Genomic DNA, 27997 nt, shown 5'->3' with positions numbered 1-27997 from the left:
AGAAAAATAGTCATAAACTGATTGAAATCAGTCCTATTTAGGCTTCAATTTGGTGAAGCAACAATGCAAACGACGTATTGTAACGTCATGTGACGTGAGAGTCACACCGAATGTCACGTGCAGTTTGATGAGTCAGATCTAAATGAAAACTGGTTAAGTATCTGCGCTTACCCTAACGGTCGCATTTTTGTCTCGCTTTAAAAAGTTTAATTGTATTGATTTTTAGTGATACAAATTTTGTAACATGACTTAACTTTTTTAAAAAGAGTCAATGTACATTGTTCAACAAAATAGATATTTTCTTCTATCAATCATAAGATACTGATAAATAATTGACTATATTCAACCATAAACATACTACCTTCTATGAGAATTAGTTGATTAAATTTATTTTTAAAAAAAAGGAAATACACCTTTTTAATACAAGAAAGTTATTTTCTCCCTATTTTTTTTACTTGACTTATGATCTTTTCAGAAAATGGGACAATATCAGCATATTCTAATCCATCTGCTGTTACAAATTTCATATGTTTCAACTGCTCCACAGAACTGTCTTGGAACTTCATCCCCAGAACGTGTAAAACAGATCCGGTTGTTACACCACACTCTGAATGATGTTTCATAACAATTAAAACAACATCTAAAAAGAAATTCATCTCTCTCTTAAACGTAAATTAATATATTTTTACAGCTGTTGTGAGTCAATCTGCTTCGCCAAAGGGTTTATGTTTCAAATCCTGTGCAAATCATAATTTATCATTTCGAACTAATGTGAAAAAAAGCATCCGGCTTTGTTTAAATTTAATGAATTTTTCTTTTTATATAATGCAATACATGTTTTTAAAAGAGAACGCAAACGAGGAAGTAAGTGTTTGAAATAAATTATGCATTCGGGTAAACCTGTGATCCTTTTGCAATATTCACAGATTTCTATTAAAATTTCAATAATTATATAAGGTAAATAAGCTTGACTTGGTATATCGCTACGGAAAGGGCATAATCTAATAAAATAATTATTAAACTTTTTAAAGGTACTTGGACACAGATTTGAAGTTATTATTTTCTCTATAATATTACGACTTATATATTTTATAATAGCAATTCACACAAAAATAAATTAAAAATCTTATTTCGTTTAAAAGATATTGAAATTTCAAATTTTTCGGCGAATTTGATTGACATATCCTTGCACTCTCACAAATTTAATTTTATTCTTAATCCTTAGGAAAAGTGTATAAATGAAAAATATTAAAACTATAATCCAGAAAATTCAGAGTAGACACGTTCGAGAGCAAAACAAACACACAATATATTGTCAGTCCATGCAGTTGTGGTAAGCTGACTATGACGATTGAACGCACCCAGTGAATTCCAAATATAAACAATAACAGAACTCGAGTTCTGTTTACAGTGTACATAACACGAGTGTGCTCGATTTGCTAACCTCTGTACGCATCTCTTAGTTCGGAATGACGATACTTGTGAAGGTGTTTTGCTTTCTAACATTTCTACTCTAAATAAAATTATTCGATGATTGTCTACATATCAAAGTCTTTTTTTTAAAGATATGTTTGCTTTATGTCCGATCATGACCAATGGAATATAAGCCTCATTTTTATCTTATTGGAAAATACAATTCATAGTAGTTTTTTATGCAGTGTATTGAACAGACTTATATGTGATTCACTTTTATTTCGAGGACAATAGTAAAAAAAAGTGTGATTGTTTTGTTCTTGGGAGGGGTTTAGAAAGTTATTTTCGAATGAGAAGGATATGGAGATAACGAATAGTATTCAATATCAAAGTTCATAAAACAGTACAAATTAAGATCAGAGCGAACAAGTACCTCCGAAATACCAGAGGTGGGATCAGGTGCCATGGAGGAGTGAGCATCCTTTGCTGACCGGTCACACCGGTCGTGTGCTTCTTGTAATGATCGGAAAATAATGGAAAAATCCGTCGTTAGTTCATTATATAAATAATAGATTAAAAATTCATATGAAAAAAGTCAGTCAGCATATTTTCACTCAATATTAGATTGTATTTGTTGACAAAGTCATTAATTATAGATACAGGGGGCATGATCCCTTTACACAAATTTCCGCTTAGTGTACTACCCTCATACAATGCACTTGCAGCGCAAGCGCTTTGCTTTGAGTCCATCCACTACTAAGATCGAAGACATACAGACAACTCAGATCAGACCCATCCTATCATGTAAACGCCTGTAATGATAACACCTGTACTAAGTTCTATCACTTTATTATTAACACTTTGAGCACAAAAACACACATTTATTACAATCAACATAATTGGAGATAAAAAGGCCGCAATTTTTTGTGGGGGACGGGGGATACCTACAAATGTACCAAAATAACCATGGGCACATGGGGGGGGGGGGGGGGCGAGTGTAAGCACAAGTGCCCGATCCGAACGGTCACCACGTTCTGGACCAGTGAATGCGGGACTGCCCTTCTCCCTGTCTCCAGCGCCACCTGGTGTACCCACTTACTTTACCAGACTGTGGCCTCCCCCCGCTTGTGCGAGGTGGAGGTGGAACCAGCCATGACAGGCCATGAACCACGGATGTTACCATATAATGTTACTTTATACAACTTATGTGCTACATGTACTTATGTATTACATACCAAAACGCCCCCCCCCTGCTTTGAGGCAGGGTGGGGAGACAACCAGGTTATGGGGCCACTTGATCCCAACATACACAAAAGTATCCCCCAGTCCCCGCCACAGGACATAGACACTATGTCCCCCCACAAAAATTGAGTATTTGTAATAAAACATTAAGTTAATTTGGAGGATATACATTGGTTCTCTTGTTTAAAAACATGTGGAGAGCAGACTGCAGGTTATTAAGGTAAACCTCAAGACCAGTTTTTGACAAGTGGGTACCATCATTCCTGAACAATTGTATTTCAGAGATTTTAATGGTTGAGTCAATATTTATGTAACAGCCATTAACTTCAGTAGTTATAAACTTTTTGATAGACTTGTTAACTTTGAGCCTTTTCTTGTTAATTTTTGCACCTGCTTTGGGAGGGGCACCATGCCAGTACAGCCTAGGTAATATTTAAGAAAAAATTAAAGTGGTACTTGGGAGAAGTGCGTTATAGCGATACAGGCTGCACTGTATTTGATGAATAAGTTTGATGCTTGTTAAATCTGGTGTAGTTAAATCATTAGACCCAAGGTGTATCAATAGAAATTTGGGTGTAGGATACTGAAGTAAATAATCCGAAACTGCCTTGTCTAACTGATCCCAAAGCATACCCCTACGCCCTAGCCAAGAAATTGTGGCAGGTAAATTAAGGTTACTTCCCCCTGATCGATAGGTTGCAGCATGCTGGCCTGCCCAGAATGGAATTGATGATCCAAGTATCCGAATGGTTGGGGTACCTGAAAAATCTTTGGTAGAGTTAGTAGGTGCTACAATAACGAAGGACAGATTTACTGTCTCCTAATGTAAGTTAAATATGAAGTTGACCGCCATCTTCCTTTAGCTTTTATTTCAATATTCGAGAGACCTTGTTTGGCAAGCTCGGTTGCCATGCCAATTCTGAAACTATGTGACCTAAAGTGCCCTGTGACCCCAATGAATTGTAATGCTTTTTGTAAAATGGCTTGAAACTGGTACTTTGTAAGGGGCTTAGAATTTAGATGAGTAAGAAGCTTGTCATTTCTTTGTAACCCCTCTCTTAAAAGCAGAAAATTATTTAAGATTGTGATTGGGCTGATAATGGATTCCCTATGAGAGGCGATATCTACTTTAACAGATTGTCCGATTTGGTCCGTTTTAGATCTTTGAATAGTAATTTGGCAAAGGTTTTGATTCTTTATTGTAATGTCTGAGAAATTGAGTGCCAGTGTTTCACTTACTCTTAACAAACCATAAAATGTAAGAGTAAATGCTGCTGAAAAGAGGGCGGATTCATATCCGGAACTGCCAACATTGGACAGGGAATGGATAATTTTGTGAAAAAGCTCAAATGAAATAGGGATTCTTTGGTCTTTGTTTGTACCTACTGATCTACGCAGCCCTTCCAGGGTTTTAGAAACTATGAAACATTTTGTTGTGTCCTGAAAGCCATGTATTTTGTGTATGTATGAGATTGCATTTAGGTACAGTGATACTGTTCTGTATGACATATTATTAAGTGAGAGGAAACCAATAATATTCACGAGCTGTTGCACTGGTGCTGGCCAAATAATTTGGTAATTAAATTCTGAAATGAAGTTTTGAAATTTGTTCAGCGCTGTTGAATATGCTCGATGTGTTGATGGTGCTATTGAACATTGTAGTAATCGATTGGCTTCAAGCATTATATTTCCCAGATGTGGCTTGGTAGTGGGGTGGGCCCTAGGTCTGCCTGCGGTGCCAGTCGCCTGAATCTGCCCCATTGAAATCGAGATAAGGAGTCTGCAATGAAGTTTTGTTTTGTGGGGATATATAAGGCCTTAATACAGATATTTGACTTTAGGCATATTAACACAAGCTTGCGGACAAGATTCATGACCCTATCAGATTTAGACGTCGAGTTGTTGATGATGTGGACAACTGACATGTTGTCAATGTGGAAGACAAGTCTGGAATTGGCAAAGTGGCTCTGCCATAATATAATAGCAAACACTACGGGGAAAAGTTCCAGGAAAGTCATGTCCCTAGTAATACCTTGTTCAACCCAAAGGCTTGGCCAGACCCCATAAGCCCATTTCCCCCTAAAGTAAATACCAAACCCTCCACTAGTTCCGCCTGAGCTATCTGTGAAAAGTTGAATTGTGTCATTGTGAATCCAGGGCTGGGTAAATATAACTGATATACCATTGTAAGATTGCAAAAAAATTTTCCATACTGTGAGGTCAGCTTTTATGTTCTTTGTTACCCTTATTCTGTGATGCTGTTTAGTAATACCTATTGTTGAATTTATAAGGCGGCGACAGAACGCCCGGCCAGGGGCGATGACCTTGCACGCAAAGTTTAATAAGCCAATAAGTGACTGCATTTCTCTCAGGGAGACTTTCTTTGCCTTCAAAAAGTGTTCTAATACGCCATTAATCTGGTTTAATTTTTCTGAGGGGAGTTTCATGGTCATATTGACCGTGTCCAATTCTATTCCCAAGAATGTTAGGACTTGTGTAGGTTCGACTATTTTGTCATGAGCAATTGGGACACCAATATTTGAACATATGGATTTAAAAACATTTAAGGCATTGTGGCAAGTGGATGTGCCTGGTGGGCCGCAGAAAAGGAAATCATCAAGGTAGTGAATTATCAGATCATTTTGGGAGTAGTTTTGAGTGAGCCAATGTAGGAATGATGCAAACCTGTCAAATAATGCGCAGCTGATTGAAGAGCCAAAAGGTAACATTTTATCAAAATAGTATTTGTCCTGAAATCTGAAACCAAGCAGGTCAAAGTCACCTGGGGATACTGGGAGCAGTCTAAATGCTGACTTAATGTCCGTCTTAGCTAAATAGGCCCCTTTTCCCACCTTAGCTATCATTTCTGCTGCTTGATCTATATTGCTGTAATGTACTGTACATGCTTCAGGGTCAATAAAATCATTAATTGACTTGTTTTCTGGGTAAGAGAGATGATGTATGAGTCGCATGTCACCATCTTTTTTAGGCACAAGGCCTAAGGGGGAGACCTGCAAGTTTGGAAATGGTGGGTGAACAAAAGGGCCTGCAACTCGTTTTAATGCTAATTCTTTTTTAATTTTACTTTCAGCTAATACTGTATTAGCCTTGAGGCTAGGGAGGTTACAAGATTCACGGGGTGCCCTGGGGACCAAATATTGGAGATTAAAACCATACTTAAAACCCTGGAATATGAATTCACAATCAGAGTATCCAACTAAATGTTTACATAAATTTTGAAACTTGATTGGTGTTGTGCCCAAAGAATACATTGAACCATTATTTTGAACACCTGGCACTTGGGTGGTTAGCTCCGCACTTGCTGCATGCATGTCTGTACTTGCACCTAGGGAAGAAAGGGCAACTTACTCCCTTGTTAAAATGATTACAATAAAATGCCGAAGTACGGTTTGAATTGCTTGGGTAAGAACTTTGACTTTGAGAAGAGGTACGATTATACGTTTGAGTAGTTTCATGCTTGTTAGATATGTACAAAAGCCAAAATTCCTGATTAATTTGACCCCATGACAGCTGGGGTTGGTTGGCCATTTTTAAACGAAACTGCTCGTCATATTTAAACCAATCATTTGACCTAGTAGCAGCGATTCTGATATCTCTGAGATACTTGAGTAGTTCTTGAGCCTGTTTTGGAAATTTCTCTATCATTACGCTTGTAAATATAATAAAAGCCGATGTCCACTTATCGATTGTGAGAAAAATGTTTCTTTTTGGTTTCACAGTGCAAAGCCGCCCTTTTTTAAATTTTTATGTCCCCTTGTGATTCATAATCTTGTGATTCACAAGCTGTTTTAGTAAGCAGTGAGAGATCGATAAATTTGCCCTCCCATATTTGGTTTTTAATCTTCTGAGGGACGTGTGAACCTACGGAATCATAACAACTGATTTCTTGTAGTGGCTGACTTGAAAAATATAAATTTGACTCACCGCTGGGGATTTCAGGGATGCTTTGATCTATTTGTGATGTCAGCGTAGGTTGTATAGTATCGGATGGCAGAGGAAGAGCTTCTGGGGGAATTCCACCGGCGTCTGTTCCCTCGGCCGGGGCCTGGCGTGTTGGCGTGAGATTTGTCCTGGGCCTAGTGCTTTGACTGCACCGATGCCCTCTGCCTCTCGATGGGGTGCCCATGGTCTCCCTCCGCTTCCTGGACGCTCTCTTGGTCACTCTCGTTCTAACTGGCGGCATGATTTCGATTCAAATAACGTGATGGCTTTTGATTGCTTTGGTGTTGAAAAAAGCGTCTGATTTCAACAATTTGCTGGTTTGAAAAGGGGGATAACTTCCGGTGCACCTTTATAATTAATTCGTACACAGTTTGACTCGTAATACGACTTTGTATATTCCTGATGTAATAACTTGTGTAAACTTCGTCCCAACTAACCAAACATTAAAACCCTTTCCTAAATTAATAATTTACTATTTGATATAAAATCAAATAATCTTGATTGTATCGAACAAAGACCTTACGATATGGTGACTTTAAAACAAGACTGCCGATATTCGTGGGAAAATGAAAAAAAGATTGCATTAATCTATTTCTTAAAAATATGTCAATGATCAAGCTATTGAAGGTTAAACTGGTACAATATGTACTTAAACTTAAACTGGTCTGGACAGAAAATACACTTCTTTAAAAACACTAATAAACTTTCAAAAGTGTTTATTAGTCACACCTTCATTTGGGAACTAACATGAGATCTAGAGATAGAAATATGTCCCAGATATCGCAATGCAAAAATGTGTGCACAGCATTTTGTAAGGAACATATGGTGGTGCATTGCGTCATGAAAAGCAAATATTTTGTGAAAAAAAAACATTTCTCTGGTTTTCAAGAAAGAGTTTGCCCACTGGAGGCCACAAAAGAAAATCAAAATCCTTAAAACAACAGGCTGCATTACCTTATTTTATAACCTGAAATAAATTCAAACTACCTGTTCAACAATACCAATCAAACCAATTTTGCCAGTGTTAACTTTTAGATATGATTTTTTTAAAGTCAATGTGATTATGCTCTAAGTTTCAGATAGGAAAGTGGTCATTTGCACAAAATGCTTCTTCTTGGATTTTTAATTGCTTCCGCTGCCGTTCTCTCTGAAGGTAAAATAAACTGAGACCATTTTTTTGGATTTTAACATATAAATATTTACTGTAAATCCAAATATATCCAATAAAGCAAAGAAGATGTCTTAATCATAGCCAGATAAAAACGGCATTTGATATATATCATGAAATATGCATATGTCAATGTATAGGAATCGGATGAATTCTTTTTTATTTCCGTTTTTCCCTTAAATAATGTATAAAGCATGTCGGACTCGTTTCTATGGCCCGGATTGCAACCAGCTTTGTAGTCCTTACTGTGGTAAGGATGGATCTTGCGATGTAAATACTGGACACTGTATCTTTGAATGTTTGTCAGGACGCAAATTTTTTATTGTAGAAGCTTATGTCCTTTAAAATGTGGTGGATCCGGAAATTGCGACAAGTAGGTATAGATGTTTCAGTGATAAAATATCTGCTTATAAAATTTGCTCAAACAAATGGAAAAAATTTCCAATTGAATCAATTATGTTTCAATACTTACATTTGCAAATGTTTTCCTTTATATAACACTACTGAAAGGAATTCATATCTATTACTGAATAAATACATATACGGAGTCAAGAGGTCATACATGTGCGCATGGATAATCGTTTGACGTAATTTCTTAGTAACTCTTAGTAGCTCATAAAGGGTCGATGCGCGTTCAATGGATTACATACTTGCCCTTGAGTTTAAGAAATAATGCATGTCACAATCAGGCAAATATAAAGTATGGATAAGTAACAAATTTAAATATAAGTAATAAGGTATCATTTTAAAACATTAATCGGGCTATAAATACTGGTTGGTACAAGATTAAATTCATCATAAAGCCCTTTCGGCTTTATGGAATTTATCTCGTGACCAACCTGTATTTATATCCCGATATATGTTTGAAATGATAACTTATTTCTTAAATATAAACAAAGATGAAAGAAAAGGAACAGAAATCATTGATCAGTAGAGTAGCGGTAGATCATGGGGAAATCCATTGGAACATTGGAATTGTATCATTTAAGAAATAAGGTATCATTTAAAAACATCTTTCGGGATACATATACGGGATGGTCACGTGTAAGGCCATGTCGTACCAACCCGTTTGTTAGCCCGAAACATGTTCTGAAATGATACACTGTACCTTATTACTTGTATTTACATTTGTGACTTATTTATACTTTACATTTCCCTGATTGTGACTTTTAACGTGTGAAATGCATTATTTTTCAAACCCAACGGCATGTTTGTAATCCACTGACGTTCAAAATTACGTCGACCGTTTATCCATATGCACATCTATGACCTCATGACACCGTACCTTTATTTATACAGTTGTAGATATGCATTGCTTTTATAAAGGAAAAAAAATCAAATGTAAATATTTTTATTATCCGTATTGCTTTTAACACAGGTTAATGTCGTATTGTCTGAAGGGTGTAAGACGGCGTACATTGAATTTACTTGTGATTCCCATTGTCTCTTTAACTGTGGTGGTGATGGGAGTTGTGATCAAAATTCTGGTTCTTGTCCACAAGGATGCAAGGCTGGGTACGAAAGGGGTTCATGTTATAGCTCATGTCCCTGAAATTGTGCTGGAAATGGTAGTTGTGATCAACATACATGTACGGGTTCTTGTCTTCAAAGATATCAGGCTGGGTACACAGGTTCTTCCTGTTTGTATACATGTCCTTATGGCTGTGGTAGAGATGGAAGTTGTGATCAGACGTCCGGGTCTTGTCTTCAAGGATGTAAAGACGAATACTCTGGATCCCAATGTAGTTAGACTTTCTAGATATATCACCTGATAACATTTAATCAGCAATTCTCTTAAAACGCTACCTACATGGTATAGAATAATAACATATAATAATACGTAGAGCTTTGATAACGACGCAGATTCTGAGATAAACTTAAATTCATGAGTACGGTATTCTATCCCTTATCATTTGCATATTAAGTTTATCACTTCCTGCTCATTCGATATGATAAAATTATGCTGTTGAGTTCTACCTATTTTTCAACTTAGAAAAGATGCTGTTAAATGGGATGATGAATCAAGGAGTCCAGTAACATCTTCTAGTATTTAAAATATTCTATTATTCTTATGGTTTTATTTGCAAAAAAACGCATAACATTTCTTTGCGGCTAGATATGATCTATATCTTAATTTGTGTTGTTTTCATACTAAATTTGACTGCTGTTTACTTCGTCTACCTGATCAATACATAGGACTGCCGGTGGCTGAAATGGGATGCTCATTCACCCTAGGCATCTACATTGTATCAAACCTTCTGATTTACCATGTTCTGCGTCTTTGAGATTCACGATTTTGTGTTTTATTAAAGAATTTTGAGTTCGATCATTATTCTTTATCTTTTCCTTTTTCATTGTTAATCAACAGTTTGAAGCAAGTAAATAGAGACTTAATGATTTACTAATTATATAATAAGTTCAACAATATGAATTCGATTACTATAACATTTGAATTTTCAGAATTAAGAGTAAATCACAATTAATGGTATAAATCTAAACCCCACATGGATAGATAATTAACTACTTTCTTAAACAAATGTTGTTTTTCTCACATCTATGTAATGAAAGCAGCAGAGAGAAGATACTTCAATGTTTTGATTCTTAAGTCTATCCAATATCACTACAACTACCACTAAATACGTTCGCGTCTTCAAACATGTGAAACTTTGGTATCATTGACTCTCTTTTTCCTTGCTCATGTTATTCTTTCTTTGTCTATAAAATTCATGTCCCCCACAGAGTCCCTCACACAGTCACATTACTCACATCCAAACATCAATGGCCTTGTTTAATTAAGGCTTTTCTCTCCACCAGATACTATAAAGGGTATAAAAATATAGATCAGTTTAATATATTCAGAAATGATCTCTCTTAGTACTGATAAGTAATAAATAACCAAATTACTTATACTTGTATAATTTGGAAAATTCACCTTTTGTAAAACTTGTTCAAATTTGAAAACTATGGCCAAGTTAAATACCTTCACAGACATAAAATTTCATCAATCACATAAAAAAAATCAGATTTATATACTTGCAGTTCAAGGGCTAAACCACCAGTTTTCTTTTTCTTCCTGTTCAAAACTTCAGAACTTACTAAGGATGCCTGTTTCTTAGGAAACCGACACCCTCTGTGTCGGTGGATTTTTCCACTGACCTAGTTATTAAAAGCTCTAAAATTAAGCAGCATAAAATTATAAAGTTTTATACATGTGAAGAATAAAACATCTACATGCACTTCCAACACAAGTACGATAAGGCTACCCAGAGAATAATGCGGCATACTCTGCATCACTGCAAACTTGAGCTGTAATGATGGGGAGAAATGTTTCATCTCATTTCAATCTGCATATAAATGTGCAGAAAGCTAGTTTAAAATAGACGTCTTTAATCATTTTAAAACAATCAATATATCCAAATGATTTAGATAACTTTGCTATATAAATCTTGTGTAAAAGTCAGCGTGTTCAAAATACAATTGAAAAGATACCTTTGACATTTACCTTTCTTTTATACAGAATTCATAATATGTGATTAATGGGGATTTATTTCATATCTTTTGTGATCCATGCAATTCCCTCATTTCCAGTCCTCGGGATTCATGGAACAATTCCAGATTTAATAAATGTACCTTTAACTTTAAAACAGTAGCTCGATCTTACTTCATGTAAACAAACATCATGGCTGCTAGATCTGTGTATCAGTTATTTCCTCCTCTCGTTTCCTATCACTTCTGTTACTACGGTTGTATTATTGAGCGGTGAATTTCAACTTTGAAGTCATAAAAAGCAGCTTAATTTTACATTTGCCTAACAGTTGTCTAATTTTTTTAAAATTAAATTACAAGGTATGACCATAATTCTTGGCCAAGTTATTGGAGTATCAACTGGTTTGGGTCAGTAAACTCTTTTGTATAATCCGCAAAGCGGTCATGTCTGAAATATTTTGTACCAGAATAATAGTATAACTTTTCGGATTCACAAGGATGCAACAAGTTTATTTCGGTAACAAATACTTAATTATAAATGTATTAATCGGCTGCGCAGAAGCGATTTATGTGAAACACTTCAAAAAGAAGAAATGACCGTCATGTGTTCAACTGGTCATGTGATATTTTAACAAAAGTGCTTATGTAGAGCCTAAATATCTCTATATGAATTGTGCGTACTTAAATACATAACCCAAAAATAAAGCTCAAAATCAACCTTGTAATGTAGTTTTACGTTTTAAAGGAATTTTAAGCTCCGGAAAGCCTTAACTATACTGCGACATTAATCATAAATATAAATCATCAATATGTAATTAATATCATTAATATGTTATTTTCATAAATTAGCTTCTGAAATAACATTTTCTTTTTAGATAGTTAAACAACACATAAATTGTTAAGATTAATCCATCCTACATAATATTTAAGTAAAAGTGAGACGTCGACAGAAGTTTAAATTAAGTGGTTCTGAAAAATAAAAAAAAAATAATGAGCGTAAATAACATGTCACCTACATGTACATGTTTGTTTACAAAACTTGTTTCCTTCCCAATATTTACACCGTGTGACGAACGCTACACAAACGTTGAAATCTCAATCAATGCCTAATTATTATCAAAATGCTCTACATTGGGCATACATTGGACCGATTATTATACGTTCAACATACGATGTCATGTTCATGTCAACATTACTTGGTTGACCCTATATTGGGCCAACATTGTACATCCCAACACGCAATAGTTTTAATTTCTGTCAACATCTACTCAGTCGGACCTACGAAGACCCAACATCAAATTCCAAACATATAGTGGCCACATTTCATGCCAATATTTACTACAATGGGTCCACATTGACAAAAAATTGACAACCATTGCCAAACGAACACCTACGAACAAGCTTTTAAGCTAATATTTCATCTGTTGGGACAACGTTGGGCTTACATTTACAGCCCAGTGACAAACTATACCAACCTATTAACTATCAACCAACACCGGCTCGATGTAGTCTTGCTATCTGGTAGTTTATTTTTCCTGGTATTAATATAAATTGCTTTTTAGTTTCCATTACTCAACATTTTTTTATAACCTTTGTTTTTTATTTTAGCAAATACCAACTTCAATTGGTGGATTTTAAAGGTAACAATTTATTTCAGAAGCACGTCTAGCTAAATAAGAATTTCAGGATTTGCAAATACCTGATGAAGCCTCAAAATGTTTAATTCAACTTTAATTATCTAAGACATAAATCAATTGCAAATTGGAGTATATTTTAATTGTGACATCCCATGTATAAATCTATAAACGCTCACTGAAGGTTGCTTAACTGAAATATGGAAATCCATATCTTGTAACAAATACATTGCAATTTGAGAAAGCTCTAAATTTACAGAAACGTCGGTAACTAATAGATCAATACCCACTTTCGATTTTTAGCTTATATTTTAAATGTGAATATCTGAAATGAAATGTTATGAAGATATCTAGGTAACCTAATTGCTCAATCAATAGGAAATGTTCAATTATGATAATGTAACATTACAAAATGTCAATTCAAGTAATGAACAAATATTTGTATTTTAGTGTTTCTGTTCGAAATGGATATTAATATTTAAATTTGTGGCGGAAAAAAATATCTATTTAAACACTTAGCTTCTGTCTTTGACTCAAAATATAAGGAATTTTAGACCCCAGATAGAAAAAAATCCCTTTATCTCCTTTAAGTGGCTCTATTGAATAAAAGGAAGCTCATGGGAAACAACAGAAGATACGTTCTTGAGATATTTATATATATTTAAGAATGTTCCTGAGTACTAAGATGTACGTACTTCTATAAAAGTGTTTTGGAATCAGGAAATAACAGAAACAGCAGAAAATTGAGACATTTAACTTATGATTACTCTGTAGATAAGAATTTTCACTAGATACATATATATCTACTAAAGTATATAGTATGTGATTTATGTTTGATTTCAAATAAGTTGTGAACCTATGTAGTGCTTACACAAAAATTACCCAAAAAATCTTTTATATGAATTTTATGTTATTTCTCTCAATGAATTATACTGAGATAATGAACAGTATTCAACCTCAAAATCCTTTAAATAATACAAAATAGGAGAAGAGCAAACACGAACCTCCGAAACATTTGAGTTAGGATCAGGTGCCATGGAGGGGTAAGAACCAGCTGTTGAGTGGTCACACCCGCCATGTGCTCCTTGTCATGTTCGAGAAATAACGAAAACATCCGTCACCAGTTCAATGTGTAAATAATGCTCTGGCATGTGGTATAAAAATGTCAGTCAGCATTTGACTTGTTAAACATGTTTGACAATGATTTACCTGTTTACGCAATTTTACGTACATAGAGCATGCTCTTGTACATCAAATAAACTTAGAGATATAAACCCCGTATACAGATAATGAAATAATATTGCTGCATAAGTAAGGGAATTTGACGATTGAAAAGTTAAGGTCATAAGCAACATAGTTTGAACTTTATTAGGATCTTCCCTGGAGTTGAAGAGTTCCACTAAATGAAGGACCTGTGTGCTGTATTTCTAATGTCTATATATGTTTTTGTATACGTCTTCTAAAACAATTTTTGATGAAAAAAAAATCTGGAGTTTATGTTTTGTAATTTTTGCACATTTTTCTTTGAATAATGCAAAAAAATTTCAAAATTTCATATCTTTTCAAAACCCCTGGTAAGGCATGCTGATGTTTTGTCTAAGTTACTGATGTAATGATACTATAAGTTTACATTTAGAATGTCTTGAAAAAATATCAGTAGGTAAGGTACATTGCGTATGTCCTTTAAGTCATCAATTTCATTATAAAACTTGGTTGATAGTTTACTATTAACGTCTATATTCAAGTAAAATATTAAAATATGAAACATATGTGTCAGACTCTGCGATTCCTTTACCTTAAGTTCACACAGAGATATAAAAAGAATAATATACCTCTCCATTTGTAACTAGTAAAAATAGGTAATAATAATTTTTCAAACATATATGTTTAACATAAAGTTTGTTGAGAACGATTTTTGGATATATTTTTTTTTCTCTTAGAGTAGAAAATATCACATGTAGGTGAACCCTCATGTTTTCTTCAAGGTGCTTCTGCTCAAAGTGTCTCCTAGATAGTAAGTAGAAACTCTTTCAAATTTGACAGGCATGTTCTTGAAAGCAATTATGTTAAAGTTTCTTCCTGAATACATCAAACCGTATATTTCATTACAATTAGTGTTATGATTCAGTAAGTAACGATAACAACAAGTGATAGGTAGAAGTGTCAGCGTGTTGAATTAGTTTAACTCTACGGGTAGGATTTTTGTTTTAATTTAATTTAATTTACGTTTATCTATCCTTCTTGTCGTTTAAGTCGAAATGGGGATGAGCATCAAAACACTCTGGCCTTGGATATTTCTAGTTATGACATCTACGACAGTTTTAAGTGAGCTAACAGTCACAAAACTCTCTTCAAAACGAGAAGAAATGAATCTTATGAAAAATCTCCTCAGCGTTTTGGAACAACATATGAGAGACCAATCCGTCAAAATGGAAATCATTGGGGGAGAACTTCATGCAACAAATGAAAAAAATATCGAATGGTAAGTGTTTTATAGTAAGGTTATTTCCTGTTAGGATTTTTCTTTTCCTTTCCACCATCTATACAACATAATATATTTTCAAGCATAATTTGCGTTATGTAGAAATTGAATACAATATTGAATCATAATGTGAAACATATATGGACCGCTCTCTGACAAAACCGGTCTTAATGACATAAGCGTTGACGTCGAGAAAACGTGTTTATTGTGACGTCAAATTTTCGCGTCTAAAATGCACATGTTTCTTTTTTCCTCCTTTCCACTCTCCGTTTTTCTGTTTCATTTTCAGAGTGAAGGTATAAATGAATACGTGTTATGATCGTCGTATCGTGTGTGAAATAAGTTTCTTTGCCATTCTAAAATATTTTCTCAAGATACCCCGAGCGATATTCTGATATAACTTGCACTGTATTTAATACTATACTGTTTTCTATGTGATTTTTTTTCTGCATTTCGCGAACAATTTGAAGGTGAATATACACAATATATAAATACTTTATCAAAATTTGTTCAGTTATTTTTCGCTAGATTTGATATCCTAGTGAAATGAATAGTTAATACAACGCTGAAACAAATTATGTGTCAAAATTTCTATTCATACGTAAACCCGCCTCTATGAATGTAAAGTATTATGATCCACCAAAATTCACAATTGCCATCTTTATTTACATTACGTCACTCGAGCCCGACCTCAAAACATAGCGATTTAAGGGATAAGCACAGAAAGAAGAAAAGACTATGAAATATCAGTAAGTATAATGCTTATACTTTGAAAGTTTGCATACATGAAAATGGACAATATTAAATGAGTTTGAATAGTTTATGATAGGCTTATTTGTGCGTTCACGCATCTTCGCTAGCCAAGGGTTTCTGATACGCTACTCTCCTCATGAACGACTATGAGGAGACTAGCGTATCAGAAACCCTTGTATAATTGTAGCATTATTTTGTTGGTTGATGGATTGAAATTCATTTGTTTTCTAATACTTTTTCATGTATAAATCTGCAGTGCGTGTTTAGATTTTTTTTCATTGTATTGCTTGCAGTTCATACACATATTTTATTTAGCACATACATGTATCATATACTTTGATACTTTCCACCTTTCCACTGTTCAACCTTTTAACAAGCGTTGCTTCTGGATTTTAGGATTTATTTATAATTCCTGATTATACTTTAAAAGAATAATATTTTCATCTAATCAATAGCAAAAAACTTTAAAAACGAAGTGTAATTTCCATGCGCGAATGCCCCCCCCCCCCTAAAAATTGTAGATTTTACCCTCCTCAAATTTCATAGTAATCAAATGTTTAAAATATTACTATAGTAATCAAATATTTAAAATTTGAGGAGAAATAATATTTTTGAAGCTTAAGAAGCGAAAGCAGTCCGACCCACCACTCTACGGAATAAGTTTAACACACTTTTAAAGGAGTGTGCATTTTTTGGGGGGGGGTGTGGGGTGTGTGGGTGGGTTTGGTTTTATTTTATTTTTGCTCGTCAACAAATTTATGGTTTGGATGTAATTTTTACTTATGCAGAATCCATGCACCCCCTGCCCAGAAAAAATTGCGAGGCTTGGATCCTGGCTTGAATCCCCGATACATAATGATGTTAAACCAATAGAGATAGAGAGATCGGATTACTGTCATACTGATATATCACAGGCAGCCGCATGTGGACTTGTATGAAATGTGGATAACATACATGACATTATATTTATCTTCATGACTAATCCCTATCTGATAGCAAACAAGATTGACCAACTCTTCCCCCTAATAAGAAAAATGTAGCGATCATATAATTTTTAAAACATTCTCCGTCAATCTATCATTTTTATTATTTTATACTTTAATTCATAAGCATAGATATTCTCCGAAAATAAGTGTAAAGTGTTTTCAGAATGATAGATTTGATTCTATCATGTCATGTCATATCATGAAAAGTAACTCAAATAAACTCAATCCGAAGTGGGGGGGGGGGGGGGGTTGAATTACGACAATGTACTTTATCCACTCTTGAGGTGTCTGTGGAAGTTCATAAATTAGTTTGTGTTTTTATTGAAAACACACATATTACATATATTTGATTGATTTTTACACAAGTACGATCATGGAGAGATTTTATCTAAAGTTGCACCAAGAAAAAACCAGTGATTCTTCATGTTGTACTTTATATCAGATACAAACTAGAGGAGGGGGGGGGGGTTCAATAATTCACAATTATACACTTAATAGAAAACAAAGAGAATCCAAAGTTAACCCTTAAAAGCTTTATCAGTATTAACACTCTTCAAAAGAATATTAACATAAATTTTGGTTGTGCACCTCAAAAGTAATGTGACTTTTTTTTTTTTGGTTTTGTTTTTGTTAAATTTTTCTGTAAGGCTGATCTCCCTCTTTCAACGAAAATAACCTCCTACAGCGTGTGCATATCATGTTAAGTCTTTAATCTAATACTATTTCTTTTCAAATTTTATACTGCAAGTTAAATTCACGCATGTTAATTAGGCCATCTTTAAAATAGTGTTTTCTTACTCTCTCCCGACTTGGGGTAAATTATTGGATCATTAGGTAGGTCGAAAAAAACATTCCAGAAAATTTCAACATGTTTGTTGACGGAATAAGAGGAATAAAAAGAAAAAAAAATATTGTGTCCTGGTAGGTAAAAAAAAGTCTTGAGTCGGGCCATCTTTAGATAGTCGATCGGGAGAAGACAACCGTTTTTAAAAAGATGGTCTTAGCTATTTAATTATTAACTCAACACACATTTTTAAAATAGATTTATGGTTTCTTTTCAGGGTTTGACAGTCTCAACGTTTAACACCTCCCGAACGCCATGTAATATTTATTTGACACATCCGATACCAGTGAGTTATGTACCTCGTTATGCTCTCCAATGGCCTTTCCACTTCTTGACTCTATAAAATCCAGAAGTTTGGTTTCCGAAAAGACGATAAATCTCTTTTATTTTAATAATTTCTCAACATGAAACTGTAGTGCGTAAAGCTACAAATACACATGGGCCAGATTCAATTATTTAATTTATTCGGTTTCTTTGAAATACAGAACTTTTATGTACAGTTCATACTGATAACTGCAACGGCCAAAACAAGATTTTTTTTATTAATGGAATACATGTATATGTTTAATGTGGCAAATTATGACAGGGCAGCAGGACAAATCAGTTTATGATACAAGTTCAATGTCTAACGCTTGCTGCATTGATTAAAAACTTATAGGAGACTAATTCATTGATCAGACTGAATGGAACAGTTTTAACTCCGGGTACCCCGCATGACACTGGCTGGAATGGAAGACTTTCCTACATCTCTAAGTGGAATTCAAATGTACTCAATTGATTACAAAATACAAAGCCTGGTATTTTGTCTGTCGAGGAATTAGGTTCAAAAGCAGAAGTAAATATCAGCGTATTAGAAGACGAGAAGTTTTAACCAGGATTGACCAGTTTGTTTACAGACCAATAATCTTATTGACGCCCGCAAACATTTATCTGGTCACAATTTCCAAATGGACCTGTTAACCGCTTGAATAACGTATAATGATACTAAGCTTTGTTTTGTATATTAATTTTCTGTTTCTTTGTTATCATAATTATTTTGTTAGTCCTTTATAAACATTTATCAATAAAAAAAATGTAGTCAACCTTTATTAATCGATTGGATATACATAAACACAATGTCATTCGCTGTGCAACATGTACGGATACACTCACTTAATAATTTATTAAATGTGCTTCATGATAATTTTATTTAAAATGTGTTAGGAAAAAAATATTTTATGTCAAAATTTAAATTATGTTATTATATTTTATAATCAAATTGATATTAGACTTTGTTTCAAAAACGTCATTTCTATTTACAAAGATAACGTTATTTAAAGTGTTTGTATCTAAGACGTCATTTTTTTTTTAAAAAAAGATAACGTTATTCAATAACGTCATTGACGTTATTATTTAATTGCAACATGTTGTGTTCAAACACGTATAACTTTAATACTAAAGCAAATTTAATGCTCAAATTTTGACTGTGTGTCCCAAATTTGCTGTAGATTTGAAATATTTGAAAAAGTCAATTTCGAAAATTTTGTCATTAAGACCCCTTTTCCCAGAGAGCGGTCCATATATAAGAACTTTTTGATAAGAAGGCCTTTTCAAATAAATTTAAATTTAACTATTTCTGCTACTAATAAGCATGTTTAAGTGAAAACAAACTGTTACAAACAATTTTGACTATGTACATTTAAGAGATTGGAGGGTAAACGGAGAGATATTCTACATAACTTTATTAATATTACAGACAAAAATAAACAACTACACGAAACTATTTTAAAGCTTGAAGTAAATCAACAGTTCTTCAAGGAAAAACTAAGTGGCAAGTATCAACTTTTTATTGTATTTTTTTTTTAAATTTTTCAACTATTCAAAACCATATTCAATACCTGATGAGCATTTAGTAAATAAAACTCTTAACCATCTATAACTTTTTTTTTCAATACCCCCCCCCTACCGGTCATGGTAGCCTAGTGGTAGAGCGTTCGCTTCGTGATCGGGAGGGCCGGGTTCGATACTCGTTCGCGGCGCCGCGTCATACCTAAGACGTAAACAAAGGTAGTGACTGTTCCTTCGCCAAGCGCTCGGCACTAGAAGTGAAAGGCACGAGTCTTTCGGATATGACCTTAAAAACGTAGGTCCCGTGTCACGGTAGGCGCTGGCACGATAAAGAACCCTCACTGCTCAATGGCCCTGAGTGCCGAGTATAGGTCTAAATTTGAAGCCCTTCACCAGCATACGGTGACGTCTCCATATGAGGAAAAATTCTCAAGAGGGACGTTAAACAATGTACAATCAATCGATCAATACCCCCCCCCCCCAAAAAAAAAATGAAAACTTTACAAAAAGAATATCTGATCTGAAACATTAGATGTAAGTCTGTATATGATTTATGTGCAATTTATTACATTTTTCAATCGGCACATATTATTGAAACAACAGTGCTGATGATATTCATTTCAGAACTTGAAGGTGAAAGAACAGAAATCACAAGTAATATAACAAGTATAACAGTCGAAAACGAAATGCAAAATACAACCATTTTACAACAAGAAGTAAAACAGCAGTCGTTGGAGGGAAAATTGACCGGTAGGTTAAAAAAAATGAAGGAATTGTAAATTTTGGTTTGTGTATTTTTTTTAACGTCCTCCTCAAAAATTGTTCACTTAAATCGAGAAGACACCACTTGCTGGTGGAGAGCTGCAAATTTTGACTTATGCTAGGCAATCAAGGCAATTGAGTAGTGAAGGATTTTATTTCTGCAAAAACACGTACCGCAGGCCCGGGACCTCGGTTTATACAGTCCCATCCTAAGGACCGGTTTCCAAGTCCTACAGTGGGATACGGTCCTGCGTCGTAAGGATAAATGCTCTTACCAATGCACAACGCGGGCGACCGTTAGTTTATGAATATTTGTAATACGTATTTGATAAGCAATTCAGCATTCAATCCTTTTTTAATTGAAGAATTTTACTCCTATTTTGTATTGATTAAAGGATTTTGAGATTAAAGTCTCTTGTTAATTACTTGGGGGAATATGCTTTAGGTGTTCGACAAATTGAGCATCTTTTATATTTTTCTCTTTAAATTAAAATCACACATTCCAAACTTTTATTATGTGATTTCTTATCTTTCTGTGTTTCTAGCAAATTTCTTCTGTTAAAGATGTTATACAGTGTCAAACAAAAAAGAGTTGCCATCATATTATTTAACAAGAAAAAAGAATTATGATATTTAAGAGGAATTCTTAATACTTGCAAAAAATCCTCTGAAACTATTTTTTATTTTGAAAAAAAAGAAAACAGATGAACTTTGCGTCGAAATACTAGTTAATAATTGCTTTGTTTTTTTTTTCTTATTATTTACTTTGACACAGCAGAATTGAAAAAAAAGTCTAGCTTATGAAGAACTTTACCAGTCATTATTTCCCGTCATTTCAATAATCTAAATATACATAATCGCGAAATACATGAGGTCGGTTTATAACTAAAACGCCGTTTTTAATGGATTCATGCTGCAAAAATTTCCATTATTAAAGATGATGAAGACAAATATAACTTCTTAAAATCATTTATTTTGATTTGGCGATTGTGGCCACGACCTACATAATACAATATATATTTTATTAATCGTTATAACATATCTCCTTATAAACCTTATATCCTTATCCTTATAAACCTTATATACTTATCCTTATAAACTTAATATCCTTATCCTTATAAACATTGTATCCTTATCCTTATAAAGTCCTGAAGATTTGAATACTGACAACATTCAAGCTGGTACTGGGTTAGCAGATACTCAGCAGAAGTTGTGAAAAAATAATTGTATCATGGAAGGCGTCTCGAAAAACCGCCAAATGGTTGTCCGTTGAAAATGACAACCACCGCCAACGAAGTTAGGTGGAATGAGAGACGCAAAATATATGTAGGTGTGACCACATCTTGAAGCTTAAACTACGTATTTAACCTTTTATAGAAAAACATATTCTTGCAAAGCCCTTTGTAAGTTATATAGCAAGAAACAATTACCGATGTACGACAGGTGAACTCCATCACTACTAAACATTTCATTTGAATCCCAAGTAATCTCTGGGTATTTGATAAAGAATCCACCATTGACAGTAACTAAGTGATTCATAAAATTATTGAGTCTAACAGTGGCAAGATTTTGAGATTTTGAGTTTGAACTAAAACGCCATGAAATTCTTGGCAAAATTTTTGACCAACCAATTGTTGTGTTGGGTAGTAGCTCCTCAAGTTTTTTGAGAGTTGAACACATATTGGACCGTAGTTGCAGCAATGGAATTTTACCTATGTCATTCCCTCCACAATGAATAATTAAAATTTCTGGAGGTGGTTCATAACGTAACAAAAGTTTAATTTTTGGAATAAGGTCAAACCATTTCATACCTCCCTTTCCCTGCCAAAAAATTCTGTAATTTCTTCCTTTTAAACCTAAATCCACACCATCAAAGGATTTTCTTGCATAGTAGAATGCCCCTTTAATAATTGAAGAACCAACAATCCAAATAACCTTTTCATCTCCTATATAAAAATATGAAAAAATCAATAATGAACATACTAAATCCTAATATACCGTTTGAAGGCATCTGAACTCCATCTACCTTGCTTTTTAATTTCTGTTTCTGACTGACAGGAAGAAAAACTATCTGACGCAGCACCAATACGGAAAGAGTGAGATTTGTGCTTGGATTTTGGAAGGGATTTTTAAGCTAAGAGACAAACAACCCCCATCTCTCAATCCAACTGTAACAAATATTGTGACGTCAAAATCTAACAACAATAACGTCATCTATGGCAGGGCATTACGCGCACAAATCCATGGCGCGGATCTGAGACATAGTATTAACCATCGCTATAATAATTGGATTTATTTCAAAAAGGGAATAAATCTTATTATTTAAAAAAAGAAAATCTTTGCATTTGAATTTTTGAAATTAACATTCCAATTTAAAGAACAAAGGAATCAAATTAAACTTGTTGATTGACTATTTAGTAGTACTGTTTGTTATTTTACGACCAATTGTGCATATTTTTACTCTTATAATGACGCAATCCTCTTCGTTATTTTACGACCAATTGTGCATATTTTTACTCTTATAATGACGCAATCTTCTGGTAATGAAGAGTTTTAAATTCTGACCAATACTTGGATCACTGAAGGTATACACTCATGTCCACGCCTACTATGACATGGGTTCTTGTTCTTTAAGGTCTCATCCAAAGCACCATTGAATTTCGTCTCTTAATGTTTAAAGTTTGGCTAAGGAAGAGTCACTACTGTAAACAACTTAGATTTGATAAAAATAAGATAAAATAAAAAGACCTTTCGATTGCAGCAAACAACCAATCTAAGCTATCATGACAGGCAACGAACTAGAATGATTATCATGTGAAACATTGTTTAGTAAAAAAAATTCGTTGTTTTTAAACTCTTTTAAACTCTCGATTAATTTTCGCGATAAAGCCTCAGATCTTTTCTATATAGAAACAGTGACTTCAAGGACTGGTTCGAGGAAAAAAATATTCGAGAGGACAAGGCTCTCGCGAACTTCGGGAAAATTACTCGAACGCGAATAAATGTTGGTTTACAGTACATTTGTATTTACGCTATGGATCTATCTTTGGTGTTTTGGTTACATGGATTTAGGGGTATCTTTTGTATCTTATATCTAAAAGCTAAATTAAATGAAATGACAAATAACATAACTAGTACAAAAACCGAAAATGAAAGACAAGATTCAACAATTGCACAACATGATGTAAAGCATATAGATTTATTTACATTTTCCCCTAAGAGGGGTGTTTAAAAAGTTAACGAACTATCTCTATTTTTTTAAAACTAAAGCTCAGATCTGAATGAAATTTGGCACACCTATAGTCATACATTTATTTTATAAATAACATGTGAAAAGTTACGATTTTCTCCATCATTTTGACGTCACAATGTGAATATAAAGTAAATATGTAGGTGACTTTTGACAAAAATGATTGACACTGTCTTACTCGAGCAACGAACGACTGTAAAGTTTTAAGTATAACTTGGGCATTCCTTTGAATTATCTAATAATAATTTACAAGATTTATGAAGACAACAGACTTTCCAGACGTCGAATCATAAATTGCATTGACTCTTTAATGAAGGGGAAAAGACGGTTGAAAATAAAATACATTTTGTAGCAAAGAGAAGACAAGTTGGGAACGAGATGTCTCATTTATTTGGCAATGACAAACAAACAAACACTCTTTGTATTCGATGTTACCATCACCAGACACTAGATTGTCATTTTTCTTCCTCTGATTAAAATAAGTATTTGCTATTCTCTTTTGGGTATGAATGTTTCTTTTCGGACATAATAATTAATTTTATAAAACTCTGTGCTTATCTATTTTATCAAATGTATCTATCTTTATAACTTAATCATCAAGTTTTGTTATTCCCTAATTTTAAATTTCATTTCAAGTAATTTCTATATAGAAGTAAGTATCTAAATACTTTACATTTTGTTTGTTTTGCGTTCGATATTTTTCAATTATATTGAGACACTACCACTTGTCGATGGAGCTAGCTACATGTAAGTCTATAAATTTTTACCTATACACCGCACTCAGATCCACTGAGTAGTGAGGAATCGTTTTGTGCAAGCAGATATTGCGACATGGGATTTCGGTTTATATGGTCTCATCAAAAGAGTTTATCTCCAAATGCATCCCACAGGATTCGAACCTGCGACGTAAGGATCAATTAACGCCTTACTTTGAATCTCTAGAGCAAACTCTTTTAACAACTGCTTTTAACGAGCTATTACAAGAAAAATCAAATGATACATTTTATAAGGAAATACTGCAATGCAAGTACATACACATTTTTCAAACTCAGATTTGGTGTTGTACACGAGACCAACTGAATGCTGATAAACTCATGAAATAAAGGATGTAAAATTAGTGTCATTTGGAATTGTGAGATCGAATATCAACAAACTTTAATGCTATTATTTTTCCCTTTACCAACGTAAAAAAATGAGTTGCATGTATCTGGTCTGACAAAAATTTTCCAGTCTAACAGATCAATTTACTTGTCAGAGCAAATAAATGTCTGACAGTGATATTTTCCATAGTATTTTTTAAAAAAAGTAACTGTTTCTTTATTGCTGAAACAAATTGAAAGAAGTTTGGTTACTTTGACCTTACATCTTTGTTTACATCTCTATATTTAGACAATCGCGTCATTGTCAAACCAGTTAGACCAGTTGTTGCTCCTTTGATGACTTCGCACTTTTTGTAATGGAGCGTAGTGGAGTCAGCCGAGGATTGCCGAATGATAAATGACGGGACTTTTTTTCATACGGAAATAAAAATTTACGTATCATTTCTCAAGAGAGATGACAAAAATATGCTATTCAAATTATGTGCAATAAAATTCTTTTTCATTTACTTTTAAATCATTTATAAAATTAGATTAATTCAGAAAAATGAGATGGACTATTTTTATTGTGGAAGTTTCTTCGAGTTTATATAGACTGGTGCGAGTTTGTATTGAATATCACAGGGGAGTAAATTGGCCGACACCACGAAACACCACGACAGCCGCTATATAATTCATTGTAAAATAATTGCGTTAGAAATCGCGTGACAACCTAGGGAGTCGGCACATATTTCAACTCCCAAAAATACTTGCATTGTAAGAATTATAAGACTCGGGAATACATCTTAGCTTATATACACAGAATTCTTCAGAGCGTGTCACGTGATCGCCTGGATCACGTGATTCGCGTATGGGCAGAACAGAGAAAGCTACTTTACAAAATAAGGAACACTGAGACCTAATTTTATTTGTTTTAAGGAAGTTATTGAATTTGTTCACAAATTTTCTGATCACCTCTTGCATTTACATGCAAAACGTAATTTCGTAAAGAAAAAATATGGTGTCCGTTTTAGATCTTGAAGCTAAATACATGCAAAGCGTAAATAACATAACAAGTATTGGATTGCAATACGAAAGACGGGATGCAACCATTTCAAAATTTGAGGTAAAGCAACAATCCTTGGAGAAAAAATTGAATAGTGAGTGAACATAAGTCTTATCATTTAGGATTCTTGATGAGTACAACCGGTACAGTATTTGATTTTTGTATTTTTGAACATTCTCCCTTTTGGAGTAAAAAAGGAAAAGTTTCAATCTGAGTTTTAATGAATGTGGAATTGATGCTACTTGTATGTCTTAAATATGCATGTGTATTAAACATGTAAGTACATTTTCTTGCTGAACAAATTATATATATATTGTATTTGATGCAAGACACGCCATAAATATCAGTCAAGCTGTTTTAGCAGAAATTAAATCAAATCTACGCCTTGAAGCTGAAAATCTTACATTCTATCTATAGATCTTGAAAACAAAATGGTCCAATGTACCAGTATGATTTCAAAAATAGAGAAGAAACAAAATCTTCAACACAGTACCTTGCAGCGCTATCAAACAAAGCTGGAGATACTTGAAAAAAAAAAAACTGAAAGTAAGGAGAGAGAGAGAGAGAGAGAGAGAGAGAGATCATAATTGTGCATTTGAGTTATTTGCTTTTTCGTGAAGATACATTAAAATGTTTATATTAAGTTTTGATTTTTTTTACAGGAGACATCGCTTTTACCGCTCAAACATTCTACAAGAAAGCTATTAGTGACATAAAGAAGCATAAAAAAAAATTTCGGACATATAATCTCAAATCAAGGAAATGCTTATGACCAAAACACCGGGGTATTTCAGTGTCCAAAGAATGGAATATATGTATTTTTCTATAATATCTTCGCTGAGAAGGACAAGTTTGCTTTGATTAAGTTGACCAAGAATGGCTCTACTTATCAAGCTATTACATTCTCTAGGAACGAAGAAAATGGCAGCTCTTTTGTAGTATTATCTTTGGTAAAAGGAGACAAGGTCTGGCTTAGGGCAAGTAAAGATTGCTCGACTGGGGAAGTGTTGAAACACCAAGCAAATACATTTTCTGGGCTTCTTTTGCATGCCCTTTAGATTAGGTAGCAAGTAATGTTTTTTTAAATTTCAACTTTTATTTTTCGAATGAATGGTGTTATACGTACTTCTTGATGGATTTGTCTTCTTTTAAATACTGCGAAAAGGTGTTTGTACATGTATGACATGCTTTTTTTAAAATTACATTTATCATGTACGATGGACGATCAAACAGTTAAATATATCTTTATATCTAAAATAAGATTCAGATAAGATTGAAATTTGACATACCTATACACGATTCCAAAATGTCGCGCAGTCTTGCGGGATAGTTACCTACCTTATATATTGGTGACGTAAATCGAGGATTAACGTTAGATTCACACATGACCAAATGCACAATATCCAAAAAATAGTTGAAAGTAAACTATACTTTGTCTTAAGTTTTATTTTTTTTTTTTGTGTCAGAAAACTTGCGTTATTATATACATTTCCGATGTACTTAACGTGAGTTAATATTGTAAACATGCTTACATACGTGCGCTAATCATTAGGGAATGACCATAAATTTTGATTCTTAGGGGAAAGGCGGGTGCTGGCCAATTTTTAAGAGTCAGGTTATTTATTATCATGTCAGTGTTGAGGACTGTTTATTGAATTTCCAATAAGCATGATAAGATCAAGGACATTTTTTTTTTCACTAAAAAAAAACCGACAAGCAAAAAAAAAAAAAAAAAGAACAAAAAAAAAGAAAAAAAAGAAACCCCATTAAAGTCTTGAACTCTAATTCGTGTGTGTGTGGTTGGGGGGGGGGGGGGGGGGGGTAGCACTGATCAGGGGCAGATTATTTATCACGCATCAAGTCGATGACAGATTATTTATTCTCTAGATATGCCAGCCTCCTCCCCCCTCCGGCTTGAGAGCCAAATAGTCGTCCCTTTATTTAGGAAAACACTTTTAGGTAGTGATGTTATTTTTTTGTTTACTTAAAAAACTACGATCTATAGCCATTATACCCCTGTTATATTCAACAAAATCTTTTTATAA

General features: G+C 33.9%; 3 protein-coding genes across 3 annotated transcripts; 1 reads left to right on the top strand and 2 right to left on the bottom strand.

The window, feature by feature from the left end:
- Positions 1 to 4337: 4337 nt before the first annotated feature.
- LOC134278742 (uncharacterized) lies at positions 4338 to 6859 on the bottom strand. Its single transcript, XM_062761032.1, has 2 exons — positions 6542 to 6859; positions 4338 to 5840 (listed from the first exon to the last, which is right to left on the bottom strand). The coding sequence occupies exons 1-2, from the start codon at positions 6857 to 6859 to the stop codon at positions 4338 to 4340; spliced, it is 1821 nt and encodes a 606-aa protein (XP_062617016.1).
- An 8189-nt stretch (positions 6860 to 15048) lies between these two features.
- LOC134278737 (uncharacterized) lies at positions 15049 to 27077 on the top strand. Its single transcript, XM_062761026.1, has 6 exons — positions 15049 to 15388; positions 19707 to 19781; positions 20423 to 20548; positions 25921 to 26046; positions 26370 to 26498; positions 26618 to 27077. Exons 1-6 carry the CDS (start codon positions 15361 to 15363, stop codon positions 26722 to 26724), a joined length of 591 nt encoding a protein of 196 aa, XP_062617010.1. The 5' UTR covers positions 15049 to 15360; the 3' UTR covers positions 26725 to 27077.
- LOC134278741 (uncharacterized) lies at positions 21671 to 25212 on the bottom strand. Its single transcript, XM_062761031.1, has 3 exons — positions 25174 to 25212; positions 22559 to 22694; positions 21671 to 22506 (listed from the first exon to the last, which is right to left on the bottom strand). The coding sequence occupies exons 1-3, from the start codon at positions 25210 to 25212 to the stop codon at positions 21932 to 21934; spliced, it is 750 nt and encodes a 249-aa protein (XP_062617015.1). The 3' UTR covers positions 21671 to 21931.
- Positions 27078 to 27997: the final 920 nt, after the last annotated feature.

The sequence above is a fragment of the Saccostrea cucullata genome, unplaced genomic scaffold (genome assembly GCF_032062105.1).
Source record: "Saccostrea cucullata isolate Sc308-1 unplaced genomic scaffold, CSIRO_AGI_Scuc_v1 ctg440, whole genome shotgun sequence".
Classification (NCBI taxonomy): domain Eukaryota; kingdom Metazoa; phylum Mollusca; class Bivalvia; order Ostreida; family Ostreidae; genus Saccostrea; species Saccostrea cuccullata.
The sequence above is the reverse complement of the archived record's forward strand: the minus strand, read 5'-3'. Positions and strand labels throughout refer to the sequence as shown.